General features: G+C 36.9%; 1 protein-coding gene across 23 annotated transcripts in view; it reads right to left on the minus strand.

Annotated features, from left to right (window-relative positions):
• Window positions 1-15,971, minus strand: part of LOC145261098 (uncharacterized) — a 446,786-nt gene that overhangs the window by 89,975 nt on the left and 340,840 nt on the right. For 20 of the 23 annotated variants that reach the window (XR_013864412.1, XR_013864410.1, XR_013864411.1 and 17 more), the window contains 4 exons: window positions 15,570-15,712; window positions 8,660-8,849; window positions 7,111-7,857; window positions 1,217-4,210 (listed from right to left, as the gene is read on the minus strand). Coding sequence is in view for 20 of the 23 variants with exons in the window: in XM_080119315.1 (XP_079975441.1) it covers window positions 1,217-4,210; window positions 7,111-7,857; window positions 8,660-8,849; window positions 15,570-15,712 (4,074 nt within the window). In the remaining 3 variants the exon portion in view is untranslated. The remainder of the gene's footprint in view (window positions 1-1,216; window positions 4,211-7,110; window positions 7,858-8,659; window positions 8,850-15,569; window positions 15,713-15,971) is intronic. The other 3 variants (XM_080119305.1, XM_080119304.1, XM_080119307.1) reach the window with 1 other exon arrangement.

Here is a 15,971-nt window from a genome sequence, read left to right on the forward strand (position 1 = left end):
GTAAATATGCAATTCTTATGTTTGGGAACATTTTGAGATGAGGATTGATAATTTGTATTCTTTGTATTATTCGGATTACTGTTCTTATCTAGAATGCTCCATTGTTTTAATCAAGTTCGATGAGATGCATCAGAAGGTTGGGGATTATATCAGATGAAACGCGAGAATACCATACAAGAACAGTAGTCGGAATAATCCAATATAAAGTATAATTTTTATTTGGAAATTCTTGTAAAAAAGGGGCAAAATAAAATGCATATATCTATTATATTGCGCAGTTTAAATTTTATATTGTAATAGAATTTTGGTTTAATGTGAAACCTGAATCTGAAGAGTGATATCACTAATGGACAAGTACATTAGACAGCAGTAACTGCAAATAAATTTAGTTCTTGTCCAGAATTCCCCCGACATTAAAAAAAAACAAAAAATAAAGAAAAATCTGTATGATGTATGTACCTGTGACAAAATGAAATATATTAAAAAACAAATTGATCATATAGTTTTAATAAGAACATTATTTTTAAGTAATTAACTGAATTTATAGGCATTACAATGTGAATTTTTGAATTATCGCCCTTTGCTTCTTTCGATTTTTCTTTTTAACATTTTTTTTTGTTTTTAAATAGAGATATGGTCACTCCACGGATACTCATAAAATTTGATCTTCTTAAAATAAAACTACTTGATCAATTACATCATTTTTGGAACGATATTTTCATTTTGTCATGAATATGTACATCATAGAGATTTTTTTAAAATTTTTGTTTTTAATAAAAAGGAGATTCGAAATAACCACATTTCATCTTGTGGCTCGCTAAAAATGGCATGTCAACCCTTCCTAATATATCTTATGTGCATAAATTATTGAATTAAAACACACAATTTGCCTGCCATTAAAAAAAAAAAAAAGTCCAGAAATAAAGTGAGATAACTCAATCATACTAGATTTGTTGTAATGCCTAGGAATTGTCATTAATCACTTAATGATTTTTTTTATAGAACTAAAACTACTTAATCAATTTATATGATTTTAATAAATGATACTTTCGTTTTGTCACTGATATGTACATCATACAGATTTTTCTTTTTTAATATGGGGGAATTCTGGACAAGAACTAGAAACTGAGTCTCTAAGTATATAAGAGGAAACAAAAACAACTTTGGTGTCTTTAGATGCATCCATTTAAAGAATCATTAAACGATATATACTTACATGGAGATTTACTGCTAGTTCCATTGATCTGACTGAGAAGGCCACCACCTTTTTGATAAAAGAGTCTACGGTTACTGTAGTCTTGCGTTATAATAGCATCAATATGCTCACCAAGAGTGATAGCTTTGTTGGAGCCTGGTGGTCCAGGGGACTTGGAGGTCCCTGTACCCGGCTTGTCCTTATCTCCAGGGGTGCCACCGGTGGTACCCCCACTACCAGCCCCACCTGTGGTACTAGCTGACTGAGTAGGAGGAGCCCCTTGATGGGGTTGTGGAGTGTGGCCACCACCGCCACCACTTCCATTTGTTCCACCGCCACCTCCACTATTTCCTCCTCCTCCACCACTACTGCTACTACTGCCACAACCACTACCACCTCCGCTACTACTGCTGTTACCACTACCACCGCTACTGCTGCCACTACCGCTGCCAGCCCCACCACCACCGCCTCCAGAATTGGGTCCGATATTCTGTGGCCCAGGCGAGGGGTGTGGAGAAGGATAGAGGAGAGGTTTATCAGCACTGTCCTCTTTCTCTTGTTGATATTTACAATAACCTTTCCGTTTTGTGAACGTGGGTGACGCGGCTTGATCAACATTGATGACAGCTGGGGAGTTGGATTCGCGAGAAGATTGCTGCTGTTGTTGTTGCTGCTGCTGCTGTGGTTCTCTGGGTGGCATATCTCGAGTTAAGTGTTCCCGTACCACATTCTCCCGAGGCTGAGGCTCGCGTGCCTGAATCACTCGAGCCTCGTTCTGCCATAAGTCAGAAACTCGACCCCCGACCTCTTTTAACTCGTCCCTAAGTTTTGGATCACTGTGGCTTTCTTCATTTCCCTTTTGGATTTGATTGATTATGATTGCATCAATAAGATACGCGGCCGTTACAGTCCGTGGCTGATCCTCGTCACCACGCTCGGAATCGGAATTTGAGGAAGGAATGTTGTCATTTTTTACGGATTTCAATAAATTAGAGGAAGCTTCTCCGTTAGTTGGTGACCGGTGCGGCCGAATTATTTCAGTGTCTCCACCTCGATAACGGTGAGAATCCTGAGAATCTGGCGTCTTTGACGAATCTGGCCGTAGATCTAAGTCTATAGAAATGGGTCTGTTTTGGTCTTGCTCTCGAATTCCTGATGGTGTCCCATGCCTTGAAGGCGTGGAATAAGTTTGCCGTTCATGACTAGGTGGTGGCTGCGACAAGTTTTCAAGCTCTGATTTATTAGTCATCAGTGGTCGATTGTACTCGTGAATCGGCCGGTGGTCAAGATCAATCTTTTCATATTCTTTGTCGTATCGTTCCCGTTCTACCCACTCTTTTTCCCGTTCTTTGGATATGATCTCTGGATCTTTCACCGACCCTTCCCTGTGCGGTGGATCACCAGAAATCGTAATTGGTTGAGAGTTTATCGGCTGGGAATAATGTGACATGTGCCCTTCAGGCCGTGGGGATGAAGACTTCCCAGGTGGCATTGTCGTGCTATCGGGTAAATGTCCACTGTCCGGCCGTTGCCGACCGGTACCCTTGACAATACTAGGCCGAGGGGGAGACTGTTGGTAGCGGGACTGCTCCATTGGAACATTTGTCGAGCTGTGCACAGACAGCTGTTGTTTAGCTGGATTGTTTGACCAAGGACCGGACACAGATGTGATGACTTTGTCCTCCCTCGGGGACGGAGTATTTTGGGATGGAAGTGGAGAGTTCCGATTCATGCGATCGGGAACTAGATTGTTCATGCTCGACTGATGAGATACGTAGATTATGTTATGGGATGGGGAAATGTATGGCTGCATTGCTGGAGATGGCATTCTTTGGTTTTCAGGTATTGAACTATATGTTTTTGGAGTGCTTTCGCGACCCCGAGGAGATTGGCGCTCATCTTTGTCAGAAGGGGTTGCCCCCCTCCGAGGCATCTGCTGGGCGGTAACAAAGTCACTCATTATCGTTTGCCTAGATGTACGAATTGTAGAATTCAAATCTGGGTATACGTAAGGATAGAATGGTGGGCCCGAGAGTTTTTCATACACAGCTGGCCGATCATAAATAATCCCTTGTCTCATCCCCGGCTCATACACCATACTCCCCCGTCCCAGCATGGAATCCATAACTGGAGAAACTCTGGGTATACTGGTTTCGTGGCCAACGGGGGTTCCCCTCCCAGTCCCTGGTTCTCTGTTCCGTGGAGTTCCCCTGGTTATCGATCCCTGGGGTGGGGTCTGTTGCCGGTGACTTATGTCGATTTGATGTGGTGCCAAGACAGAGTTGCTGGGATGAGGACCACTTGACGTTGACGTTACAGCATGACTTACAGGCGTCCCATGGGTGATGGATCCAGTCGGAGGAGGAGGAGGAGCTAGGTGTGCACTGACTGGTGGTGATTTAGGGAGCTTCGGAGAGATTTTAGAATTAATCAGTGGTGGTGGAGGTGGTATACGAGGAATGATTTGATTCCGGTTTTGAAATTCCATAGCTCCTACATGCGAGTTGTACGGAGAGTTAGACGTTGGCGGCCCGGGTCGGATGATAGGTGACATTGCCTGGGGCTGTTCAGGATGATACATTGAAGGAGACTTGACTCGAGTTTTATGAGATTTTAGTTGCATAGGTTCGTCTGCTTGTGATGGGTGGAGGTTGGATGTGGTGGTATGATGTGAATGGGCAGGGGGAGGGAGACCCATTTTTCTTTGAGATTCTTCGGGCCTCAAGTGGGAATCCAAAGTCCGTTGAAAATCGCGCGGATCTCCCTTGTAGGCTTTCTGAGTTTTGTCATGATAGTCAATAGGACGTCGAGATAAATCCTGAACTTCAAAATCGCGCATTTCTCGCGGGTCATGCATATCTCGTGCGGCGATTCCTCTGTAGTTGATGTCTGGAAACATGTATGGATTTTGTTCCAGCCTCCTTTCTTTTCGGAGGTCCTGCGGCATATTATGACCAATACTAGAAAGCATGGGCTTCCTAACAACCATCACAGGACTTTTAGAGAGAAGAGGTTCTGAAAAAAAGAAAAAAAAAAAAGAAGAAAATGAATAACTAAAATAAAATCAAACAAAAATAATGTAAAAAATATTTTTAGATAAAAAGAGTGATATAACAAGAGACACAAAGTGCGATATATATAGTAAGTTATGAATATATAGATGGCAATTAAGCTACACAAACTATTCTGCATTTCATTCTTGTGAGAATTCAACAGGCTTATGTGAAAAGTATCTCTGTATATTAATTTATATGATCAAATGAAGAAATTATATAGATATAGATATATTTGAGTATCAAAAATGTAATTGTCTAGCTTAGATGCTTGAAAATACCATAAGGTTAAAATAAATTATTGCATCGACAATTATGTAATTTCCGTGTTATATGTTTATGTTATTGCTCTGTTTACCACATTGAGCTCTCATACCCGGATTTCCTCCTGGAATTATTCCATTATAACACGATTATATATGTATATATATATATATATATATATATATATATACTAGCAAAAGTACCCGTCGTTGACTGGGTTCAAAAACAGCCTATAGAAAATGAACTCTGATTTATTAAAGTATGATAGGTTATGAAAAGGAAGGGTTGTAATGAGATAGCTTCGAATTTTGGGGTATCAAAACCAAAGCAAAATATGATGAAAGTGAAAATAAAATAGATAAACCCCATAATTTATTATACCATACCTGTTTACACTGAAACACTTATCACAATATTCTCTGGATCTATATTAAAAAACCTTGTTAAACTTTGTGACATATTACCATTCTATGGAGGTCAGGCGCGAACAAACACCCCATAATTTTATTATACCATATTTCTTCAAACTGAAACATAATTATCAAAGTATACTTATGCAGATAAATATGAAAAGTCTTTATTAAAGTTTGTGCCTATTTCCATTCTATGGAAGCCAGGCGCGAATGCAAACCCCACAATTTTATTATACCATCCCTATTTAAGTTAAAACATACTTATCAAAGTATTCTTATGTACATCTATATCAAAAACACTTGTAAACGTTTTTTTTCTCAATTTTTCAATTTATTTCCATACTTTGTGAACCAGGTGTGTACGCAGATCCCACAATTTTAATGAACCACTGTTCTGTCAGATCAAACATACCCATTCCTGTGTCTCGATACATCTATCATTATATGTAATAAGTTTTTTAAAATAGTCAACCATATAGGAACCTATTTGTGACAAAACACACAGACATTCAGCTTTATATTATATATATATATATATATATATATATATACTAGACTTTTTTTTTTCTATTATTAACAGGTAAAAGTTATAACACACTGACTTATAATGGGGGCTTTATGAATTGAATATGGTTAAATTTGTGCTCATTTTTGCATGAAAATATTAATCCTTATTTCTCTTTAACTGTGCATTGAAAGGATACCATAATAGTTATATCATAAAGTTGTCTCTAGGCCTTAATAAATGGTGACACACAAGTAAAAAAAAAGTTTGAGAAAATGGAGAAAGAGAGTGGCTGAATATCGAGCTGCCTTGTTGCTCTTTCCTTCTCATTAATGATGTCACCCCCCCCCCCCCGGGATACGAATAGTCAATTGCAAAAAATCTTTTACATCAAGATGACTCTTTCAAGCAGGAGACCACGGCAATGAGAACAGCACAAAAAGCAACAACTTTTTTTCTTAACAAATTGAATCAATTTCAACTAAGTCAAAAATAAAGTGTATACATGCATGGAAAGAGACAGGAAGTTATTCTTTGATGAAACAAAAGTCATCTCTCTTACCTTCTTCACGAATAGTTTGTAGTCTGAGACTTTGTGGCAAAATTAACATTTTCAGAGAGAAAACCATAAAAGAGAAAGCGAAGACAAAACAAAATGGAAAGCAAAGAAAAAGAAAAGGAAAAGAGAAGTATAAAGTGAAAGAGAGATAAAGGAAAAAGGAAGAGAAAAAATAAAATCCAGCCAAACAGTAACAAGAAGTAAGACTTTAACAATTTAGCAGAAATTGGCTTTTTCTTATTTGGAAAAAACGAATTTTGATTAAAAAAGAACTTGCATCCCTAGAAGGCTAGAGATTTAAACAATAATTGCCTTTTCTGGATACAAGAGAAAAAAAAAAAAAAAATGAAAAGTGGAACTTAAAAATGCCTGGTTTGCAAGATGAATGCTTACCTACTAATTGACATGTCACAATTCAACTTCGTTAAGAAATTATGGAGAAAAATAATTGTTCCTTCAAATATGTAAATTATAGGTTAAAAGGTGTGTTATATATTGGGGACCCTACGTTAGTAAGTAGTGATTATTTAATTAGTATGAATTTTGGCAAGAGTCCCATTAATACATATCAGAATAACCTGGCAGCAAACAGAAACATGCCTGGCTGCAGGTGGCATGGGGATGAGTGGGTTTAGGCAATGGTTACCTTTCCAGACAAAATGCGTTAGAAATGCAGGCGTTGAATGATATGACGACAGAAAAAACATGTTTGGTCGAGAGAACAGTGTTTCTAGTCAGTCTCAGTGGGGAAGCCATACATGACGAGATGCATTTGATAATGTAGATATACATTATATAGTAGATAAGATTCTGTCTGTGTCTCAATTTCCAAATTCGAAAAATAACTTGTTAATTAGTCCTATTGGTCTCTCCCTTCATGAGTAAATTCTCCCTAAATAAAAACTTTGAAACTTATGTTTCCATTGGGATTTTACATGCACATATAGCAATTTATCTTAGTTAAACAACCACTAGACAAGACACCCACACATGAAAACACCATTTGATTTTGTTACTTGATCACTCATGAGTGTGAACGTACACGTACAAGTTTGCGTTTGATGGAAACAAGCCATGTGCAAACTTTTTTGTTTAATGTAAAATATTACATAAATACTTACTGCTTATAGTTGATTCGGAGTTGTTTTCTCCTCGGCTCAAGTTTCTCTCAATGGCTGAGTGAATGAGATCTCTGACACAAGCAGGCTTCTGTTTCTTGGGGTCTTGTTGCGTACAGTTATTGCCAGGGAGGCTACCACTGCTACTGCTTCCACCGGGACCACTGTTATCCCGGAGGACGGTTGGTTGTTCATGATCATGGTGCTGGCTGAGGTAGCCTTTCTCCATTGATGCTGGCCCAGCTGATTGGGGTCGTGGAGAGCTGACAGGACGCCCGGGCTCGGACACAGCACTGGCTGGTCGGTGCGGTGATTGTTGGGGCGTCAGAAGGAAAGGAGAAAAGCCGCGGCCATGAGAAAGATCCACACCCTCGGATGCCGGGCGCGGCTCCTTCAGGAGTGTCTGCTCTTGCTGCATCGCAGGTACCGTGTAGGTCAGTGGGACCGGTGGCAAGTTTGACGACGACAAGGGCCGCTCACCGATAATCGTGGGCGTGTCTGTTCGCGAAGTGGCTGTTGTTTGTGTGGAGATGGGGAGCAAGGTACCAGGATCCTGGTGAGAGCTCTCATCAGCACTCATCGTAGCGCTGCTATCGTTATCAGCAATGCTACGGAGGCTGCTTTGGGAGTCACTCAGTGGCTTATTGCTGGTAAGATTATTGTCGGGGCCAAGGGTTGACTGGTGGTCAGCATTATCACTGCAGCCCCGTTCTTGGCCTTCAGATTCTGGCCCTTGATCTTTGGGAGTCACTAAACAAAAGAAAAAGAGAGATGCAGAAATTTAGCAATGTTAACTTTAAAAACATTTTATACACACACAAGAATTATTTGGATAGGATAAAAATATACAAAGTTAGATCATTATTTCCTTTTGGTTTTAATTTTTTTTTTTTTAATTTATAATTTTTAAGTTTTTAAATAAAATCCAGCACAAACTCAAATCATGTCATTTATATACAGTAAACATTTATATCTGATTAGTTTTTATTCATTTTTAATTAAAAAAAAACAAAAACAAAAAAAAAACATTAAAAACTGCCTATTGATCACCCATTTTGTAACCACTCAATTAGACCAGTTGAAAGAAATATTATAAAAAAAATAAAAAAATTATGTGCAAGATTACTTTTTCATTATTTAAATATAAATTGTATTTCTGATTATTTTTTTACAATCTGAAAAACAAAAACAAAGAAGACATTGAAGGCAAAAAATATTTTTTGCCATTCAGGTCTAATCTAAAAAGAAAAAAAAAAAAGATTAAAATAATCAAATACACAAATTCTACAAATTCACACACAAAAAAAATTGTTATAGGCCTTTTTGAGATCACAATTAAATTGTACACTCAAAAATTAGCCAATTTACACAAAAATAATTTAGACAATGTTTTTTTTTAGTTTTATTTAAAAAAATAAATAATGTCAGAGGTAGAACAATACATTTGAATATCAACGAAGATTTTGATTAAAAAAATAAAAATTCAAAATTGATTTAGCTTGTAGAGATATATATATATATATACATATATGAGTAGAGACATTGTGCTAACTTGGATCAGCATGTTGCGGTTGCCTGATTGGGGGAGGACTTGGGGCGCTTGCCGTATCAGAGTCATCATCCGGATCTTCCTCATCTTCATCCTCTTCCATCTCCCCCCCACTTGACGTGATGTCGTCCTCGGAATGAGCCGTTGCTGTGGATGCAATCGATATTGTTCTTGTCCGTGAAGTACCAGATTGCTAAAGATGGAAACAAAAAATATGGAAATATCATTTAACAGAGGAGTAATATCTCCAACTGCAAGAATGTCGTATGAGTGTTTGTAACTAGTAAGAAGGGAATCGATTCAAAAACAGGAAAACTTAAAACGTATGGTACTGACTAAATCATTTAATGACAAAGAAATTCCATTGGGATCTTTTTTAAACATTAAAAATACTTGAAAATCTATGCTTCATTTAAAACAGAATTTCTTGGATTTTATGACTAAAACATATCCACCATTTTTTTTTTTTTTTTGTGAATCATTATATTGATAAAATTGTGAGACAACTTCTTAGCTGTCTGTGTTTATCTTGTCTCTATACAACTTATAAGATCAAAAAACACCTTTCATTCCTGTTCAGAATTCCTTCATAAAAAAGTTAAAAAAAAACAAACAAAAAAAAACTGTATGATTTACATACCCGTGATCAAACAAAAACATCATATTCCAAAAATCTCATAAATTGATCAAGTAATCTTTTTTTTTAACCAAGAAAATTAAATTTCATTAATAAGCAAGTAGAAACTATCTCATGTCACCATCTTGAAAAACAAAAAAAAATAAATAAAATAAAACGAGATAACTTGACAATAATTAAAACTTCAGAGGTCAGCCTTGTAATGGCTAGGATTTCCCATTAATAACTTTAAATTGTTTAAAAATGATTTTCTTTATAAAAATAAAACTACTTGATCAATTTTTCTAATTTTTCGAATATGATTTTTTTGTTCTGTCACGGATCATAAAGATTTTTCAGCAGTTTTATTTTATTTTATTTTTTTTTTTCTTTCTTATTATAATCGGGAGAATTCTGAACAACCACAAGCATTTTTAATTTACTGTATCTACCGAGCATTTCCCAGGATAAAATGAAATAATTCTATTTTTTTTTTTACGTTTTTTTAAGCTTATACAAAAAAAAAAAAAAAAAAAAACTTGTATGGACATTGAAACATTGCCTGGTATTACCCAACTCAGAGTTGGAGGCTGCAAATACCAAAACTAAAGAAGAATCGAGTATTTATTGAAGTCAAAAATGTAATAATGTAAAAAATATTTTTCTTGTAAATACTATTTAAAAAAAAAAAATTACAAAATTAAATCCATTTTAAGCATTATGGTTTCTTTGTAACCAAATCAGACATTTTATTTTTGGTGAGTTGAAAAAAAAAAAAAATAAAAATGATATAAATAAAATAAAATAAAATAACAGAATGGATTACTTTGTGATTTTTTTTTTTTAAGTTTGATATGAAATTAGAAGCATTTAAACTATTAAATTGAAAATTAAGAAAACATGAGAGCGTCATCAGAGGATGGTTACTAAAAGCTATGTTAAAAATTACAACCCTAACAAAACTACAAGGAAAAAGTCGTAAAGAAAATGACAAATGTTTCTGATAATATACATAGAGGCTTTATACTTAGGTTTATCAAGCCATGAACAAGTTCACTTACTTGGGCAGTACCGTGTCAAAGATAGTATCCAAAAACAACAAAGCCAACTACAGGATAGCCAAGGTGAACGCTATCTTTGGATGTATCTGATCCACTGTGCAGAAACAGAGGAATTCAGCTGCAGACCAAACTTCAAATACACAAAGCTGTTATTCTTACCATTTTCATGTATATTTGCAAAACTTTAAGCATATATACCAGACATGCCAAGAAATAGAACCATTTCCACATGACCTGCCTCTGTAGATTGATGAAAATCGAGTGGCAAGATGCTAGACAGAGGTTTTAGCCCAATCAAGCCTCCCATTAAAACATAGCATACTGCAGCAGTATCAGGTTCGTTGGGCGGGTCATATATACCTCATGTCAGATTCAAAACTCCCAAAACAGCTCCTTTAAGAAAAAAAGAATCAGAGGAGGGCAGCAGAAATAGTTCACGGACAGTCTGAAGGTCTCCTTCAAACAGTTCAGTTTGTATTTCAACTCCTGGGAAAACCTAGTTCTTGGCATATCGCAAGCCACAAAAGGCATGCATTGAAGAACGCACAAGGAAGTACAAGATTAAACAAGAGGAAGTGATCGACACCTCTGCTACAGAATCATCGCACATGCAGGAGATACTTCCGAGCTTCAATTAGACTAACCCAAACCATCTCTGCACTTACATAATGATTGCATGATTAGTCATCTTCATAAACGAACAAACAGCATCATCCAGAAATAGATTTTTGATAATGTATTGTCCACAATGTAAAAAATTATATTAAAACCTACAATTTACATGATTCAATGCTTTGCATAACACCATTATCTTTAAATGTGAATAAATCGATTATTCATATTTTTTTTTTTTTTTTTTTTTTTTTTACACAGTGATCACCACTTATCAAGGCCCGGAAGCCACTCAGGGATAAGGGTTATTGCAAGTACATTACGTTAGTGTAGAGATTTGATGAAGTGTTTACTTAAGGGGGCGGTTCATTAGGAATTTGTTAACATTGGACTTGTAGACATCCAAGTTGTAGTCAGGTGGGAAGCAGGCAGACGGAACAGAGTTCCACAGGCATGCAGTTCTAAGAAAGAAGCTTTGTTCATGGAATCCGCGTTTTGATTTAGGCACAGATATAGAGTGGGGGAAATTTTTCACAGTGGATTCAGCTAGACGGGTGTTTTTCGTGAAAGATTGGCGAGGGGGGACCAGAGATTGGAGTTCAGACGAGCACCTGCCATGGAGATAACGATAAAACAAGGATAGGTTCGCAACGTCTCTTCTGCGGGAGAGAGGCTGCAGGGTAGAGAAAAGGGCATCCCCCACTAAGCCACGAAGTCTATTTTGTACTCTGTCAAGGCAGGATAGGCTGTTTTTAGCAGCTCCTGCCCAGATATGGCAACAGTATTCCATCCTTGGGCGCACTTGGCTTTTATATAAGATAAAGAATTGGATTAGTAGTGAGATATCTTCTGGAGCGGTAGAAGGATCCCACCATCTTTCCAGCGACCCTAGCAACAGACTTGATGTACGTGTTCTATTTCAGATCAGGAGTAAAGGTCAAACCCAGAAGCTTGTCAAAACACGGGGCCTCACCCAGACGAGAGCCATCCATCACAATTGATGCCAAATGGGGACCAGAGCGTTGATGATGTAAGGATAGAAGTTTGGTTTTGGATGCATTAAAGGTACCTAGCCACGTCTTCCCCCACTGAACCACGCTCTCGAGATCAGAGGAGAGAGAATCCGAGAGAACTTTGTCGTTTACAGCCTTTGATGTGTTGCCGTAAATGGTCGTGTCATCAGCATAGATGTCAACGAATGATTTAAGTATGTGTTTAGGGAGGTCATTGATGTAGATCAGGAAGAGAGTTGGGCCCAGGATTGACCCCTGAGGGACTCCAGCATTTATATTGCAGGCCTCCGATTTTTGTCCATCTACCACTACTCTTATGAGCCTATTAGAGAGAAATGATTTAATGATTGAGAAAACATTTCCAGTTATACCGTAGCTGGAAATCTTGTGAAGTAGACCCTTATGCCATACCTTGTAAAAGGCCTTTGATATGTCAAGAGCAATTGCCCTAGAAAGGAAGCCTTTGTCAAGAGATTCACTAATCCTGTGGGATATAACCGTCAGCACATCTGCGGTAGATCTTGCAGAGCGGAAACCATATTGTGTGTCACTAAGAAGGTTATTCCTACTGAGGTGGTTGACTATTTCTCTATTTAATATGGATTCCAGCAACTTACTCATAACACACAGGAGACTTATTGGTCTGTACTGAGAGGGAGATGACTTATCACCTGAATTCTTAAATACAGGGCAAACTGATGAGGTCTTCCAGGGAGTCGGAAAGCACTTCTCCTTAAGGCAGTGCTTAAATAGTTTTGTAAGTATGGGAGCAAGTTCTGGTTGAAGCTTTTTTAACACTATAATTGGGATGCCATCAGGGCCAGTTGCTTTACTGGAATCAAGGTTCTTGATTAGCTTGGCGACCTCATGCATGGATATTTGTATGTTATCTAGCGTGTTCTGTGTTATAGGAGGAAATATGAGAAGTTGAAGGCCTTCGTCGCATAGGGTAGAATTAGCTGCAAAGTTCTTTGCAAATAGTTTGGCCTTGTCTGACGCTGACGAGATGACCTCTGGTCCATTGATAATTGTTGAGATAGAACGCACACTTCTGTTCAGGATCCTATTTGTTATTTGCCAAAACTGGTGGGAACCAAGCCGCTGATCAGCTACCTTGGATTTAACAGACTGGGCATATAGCTCTCTTGCATTTTTTATTACTCTTTTACAGTGGTTGCTGGCAGTCCTGAAAGCAGCTTTAGTCTCAGTGCATCTATTACGTTGGTAGCTATGGAAAAAGTGATTTCTGTGCGCGATAGCAGCAGCACATTCTGGGGAGAACCATGGCTGGCTATTAGGTTTTTGTTGGAATTTTTTATCAAACGTTCATATATATATATATATATTTATATATATTTTCAGAATGTGTGAGAGAATACATAATTATTTCCACTACCAGACAATATTGCAGCCAGTAAGAGCAAGCGAGGCAAGCACTCTACCAACTGAGCAAACGCACTGCACACAAGAAAGTCTTAATTATTATTATAGATCAAGCAAACCGCAAAGAAATCCGACAGAGAAAAAGAAATTCCTACTAGTGATACATCGACTTGGGTTAAGGCTGATTGCGATGATCATATCCCTTGTTCGAGACAAAGCTAGGTGCATTCCACTGTCGGATTTCTTTGCGGTTTGCTTGATCTATGATAGTTAAGACTTTCTTGTGTGCAGCATGTTTGCTCAGTTGGTAGAGTGCTTGCCTCGCATACAAGAGGCTCGGGTTTTGAATCCTGAGTTGGGATGTGTCTAACTGATGAGCCCAAATGAGGGTGAAACTCTAGTCTTGGACTTCCGGTTTGTTGGCTTTCCTGGCTGCACTGTTGTCTGGCAGTGGAAATAATTATATATATATATATATATATATATATATATATATATATCGGCCACTCTGATGTGTCATAGATGAAACACATGTCAGTGGATAATTCCATTTTAAACAATATATATATATATATATATATATATATAGAGAGAGAGAGAGAGAGAGAGAGAGAGAGAAAGAAAGAATTACAAAGGTATTTAACTTTAAAATTGGAACCTATCAAGATAACCAAAAGCTCAATATACAAGATAGAGCGATTAAAGAAATAGAAAAAAATAGATGATGAAAACAATATTGTATAAATTACAATATTTATTGATCTATCCAATTCAAACAAGGTATTATATTGTTATATATTATAATTCCTCATTTTAATTTGATAGACCAATGAATATAATTTATACAATTTTATTTTTCTAAGTAGTTTTCTCAAGAATCACATCCCGACATTTATTGGTGTAATGAACATGTATATTTTTACAGACATGTACATGCCAAAAATAGCTATTACAACACAAGAAAACTCATTGATTATTCATCATTAATTACATATACGAATGCATAGGAATATCCACCCAAAGAACAGTAACAATTACCCTTACCGGGGGGGGGGGATTGTACCACTTTTATATCTCCCTTTTACAAAGATTATAATTAAATTGATACTTAACCTTGTAGCTAGAATCCTTATTTTAATTTTGATCAAAATCCACTACATGAATTCTAAAAATGTCTAAGATTTACCCCTTAAGTTTAAGGAGGCTTAAAAAATTGAAATCCAGAGAATTTTAAATAAACTCATGTCTAATCCCCCCTTCTCCCCCCCCCCTTTTTTTTTTACTTTCATTCACCCTGAACAAGACATAATGCCATAAAGACATAAAGAGCTACTGTGAATCTGGGACATCCTAAGGGGGGGAGTTGTGTAGCAAGATGTTTGTTACATTACATTTAAACTTCTGCATGTTGGTACAAGCAGAGAAACAAGACTAAGTTTTCTAGCTCAGTAGACAGAGTCTACCTTCCTTGCAGCAAACTTGGCAACACCTATATATTTATTCCAATGCATGTTATCTGTCAATATTTAGCCAAATAGTTTGAATGATGAAAACTCATGTACGGTACTATTAGCCATGATAACTGTTGTTTTTTTGTAACTATGGATCAACGTTGATGCAAATCTGAAATATTTCAATTTTTTGAGCTTATTCAGATTGGCGCTAACGGCAGCATTAAAAAGCAGAAATGTCTTTATGATGTATGTACCAGTCATGGGACGAAGATGAAAAATTCCAAAAAGTTGATCAAGTAGTTTTATTTTTTATTAAAAAAAAAAAAAAAAAAAAGAAAACATTTTTACAGTTTCGATGAATGTGAAAAATATAAACTCAACAAATTAGTGATCAAGGGCAAACAACCCTAATGCACGTGGAAACTTAAAACAATCACTCATTACCCCCTCATGTTCTCGAAAAAAACAAAAAAAACATGGCCTTGTCTGTCACTTATTGATAAAAAACGGCAAATCTTTTTTTGTAAAAAAACACTATATATAGATATGTACACATAACTAACACGCTAGGAATTAACAGTAACTTTTAATTTTGTAAGAATTGCATTCGAAAAATGTTTAGTCATTCACTCATGCAATTATGATTATATATCTTGACATCGTTAGCAGCAAATATCTGTTTCACATCTTGACTAAAATTTTGATGTAACTTTTGAATGATACGAGAAACAATTTTTAAATTCAAATTTCAGAGAGAAAAGAGAACAAACAAACCTTTTCTTGATGATGTTCTTGTAAGATTATTTCCAACTTGAGCTTGCGCTTATAGTTGAAATAGAAATTTTTGCACTGGGCTTCTGTCTTAGTTCCAACTAAGCCTGCAATAGCCGCCCAGTCTCTGCCATGTTCCCGCAAACCTTCAAAAAGAATTGGGGTCACTTGTGAAGAACGAGGGTACAAAGCAAATTTGTCGAGATTTTCTCATTATATACTTTTTGACCGTCTTTTATTTGACACAGGATGGGTGAGAGCGGAGGAGGAGGGGGTGGCAGAGGAGGGTTTGGAGATCATATCGGGTTTTGTATTTCAAAAAGGGACTCACATAACAAGTATAAATATTAAAGGAAATGGAGACAAGTTTGCTATGTACTGAATTTACGGGGACAAGCCAACGAG

The sequence above is a fragment of the Euprymna scolopes genome, chromosome 37, assembly GCF_053919585.1.
Source record: "Euprymna scolopes isolate OS-2025 chromosome 37, ASM5391958v1, whole genome shotgun sequence".
Taxonomy (NCBI): Eukaryota; Metazoa; Mollusca; class Cephalopoda; order Sepiida; family Sepiolidae; genus Euprymna; species Euprymna scolopes.